At 30.9% G+C, this 1,361-nt stretch overlaps 1 protein-coding gene across 1 annotated transcript; it reads right to left on the bottom strand.

Annotated features, from left to right (window-relative positions):
• Nucleotides 1-206: 206 nt before the first annotated feature.
• Nucleotides 207-1,361, bottom strand: PKNH_1138900 (conserved protein, unknown function; the record flags this gene model as incomplete). The annotated part of the gene is made up of 1 exon (XM_002261523.1): nt 207-1,361. One exon carries the CDS (start codon nt 1,359-1,361, stop codon nt 207-209), a length of 1,155 nt encoding a protein of 384 aa, XP_002261559.1.

Genomic DNA, 1,361 nt, shown 5'->3' with positions numbered 1-1,361 from the left:
AAATAAACATTTTTGAATTTTTTAAAATATAAAAATATTTATAAATTGTAATAATTTTAATTTCTTTCATGATTTACAGAACTATACTTATAAACACTTAGGTAAGAACAAAATATAGAGGGACCCCAGCATGTACAATCCTACGTTACGAACTTTATTCCCTTCTAAGAGCTCGTTTATTCCTTTTGTCCCCTAAAATGCAATAGCTAATGTTTGTCAATATTGTTATTAGAATACGAATTGTCATCAGTAGCATCAGGACGTGAACGTTCACAACAGCAAGTATTATAGGAAAAATTTAAGTTTGAATCTTTGTCATTTTTTTGAGCCCCATGTAACTGTGCCCTTCTTGGAAAACTATGTAATATGTTTTTTGGAATGCACCTATTTATTGTTGTGGCAAAATCTTTAAATTTCCCATTGCTGTCTAATTCATGGTATTTGATTAAATTATTTAAGTGGGGGGTTATTGATATATTTAATTTATTTAAGCATAAGTAAAATTCCTTCTCTGAAATTTGGTTACTAATATAATTTTTTATTAAATTTTTCACTGTATTATTAAAGAAATCGTGTGATATGAAATTTTCTTTCTGCATGTTAAAATTTCCCTTTCCCCTTAAATGATTTGAAATAAGTTCAACATTCTGAATTACATCGTCAGTATCTGTTACATTTAATCCCTCCCATGCTATTGGGTTTCTATGCATATCTTGGGAACACTGTTGTTCATTTTCATCAATATTTAGCTTTCTCCATTTTTCGTCCTTTATTTTACTTACAAAGTTGTTTCTGTTTTTTCGATTTTTACTGTCGTTAATATATAACGTTTTCATTACATTTGCAAAACTTAATGATCTACTTGGGCCATATAGGTATAGGGACCTTTCAAATTCCGGAGTTATATCAATATTCCCGCTAATTAGCTTGGCCTTGAATTCGTCATCTCTTAATAGGCATTTATCCCACTGGGAGTATAATTTTCTTATAATTTCGTTCTTTTCTTGGGTATATTTATCAATGTCTTCATACCTATCCTGAATGTCCATAGATTTAGGATTAATGGATTCTTCTATGGATTCAGAATTATTTCTCATCGTTTTGGACGGGTCATGAATGAGCCATAATTTCTTATAGTTCACGAAACCGTCTTCAGTTACAGCGCAATGTTTCATCAAATAATCTATAGTGGAGCTGCCATATTCAATTTGGAACAAATCCAAGACATCAATAAAGGTGTTATACATAATTAGCCCGTTCTTGTTTTTATCTCCTTTCTTTAGTTCGCTGCATATTTTTTTCATTAGGAGATCGAAATTGTCACCATCCATGTTGCAGCCATGGTTGTTGGTGTTTTCCAT

This window comes from Plasmodium knowlesi (assembly GCF_000006355.2).
Source record: "Plasmodium knowlesi strain H genome assembly, chromosome: 11".
In the NCBI taxonomy this organism is placed as follows: Eukaryota; Apicomplexa; class Aconoidasida; order Haemosporida; family Plasmodiidae; genus Plasmodium; species Plasmodium knowlesi.
Note: the sequence above shows the minus strand (reverse complement) of the source record. Positions and strands in the feature narration are given on the sequence as shown.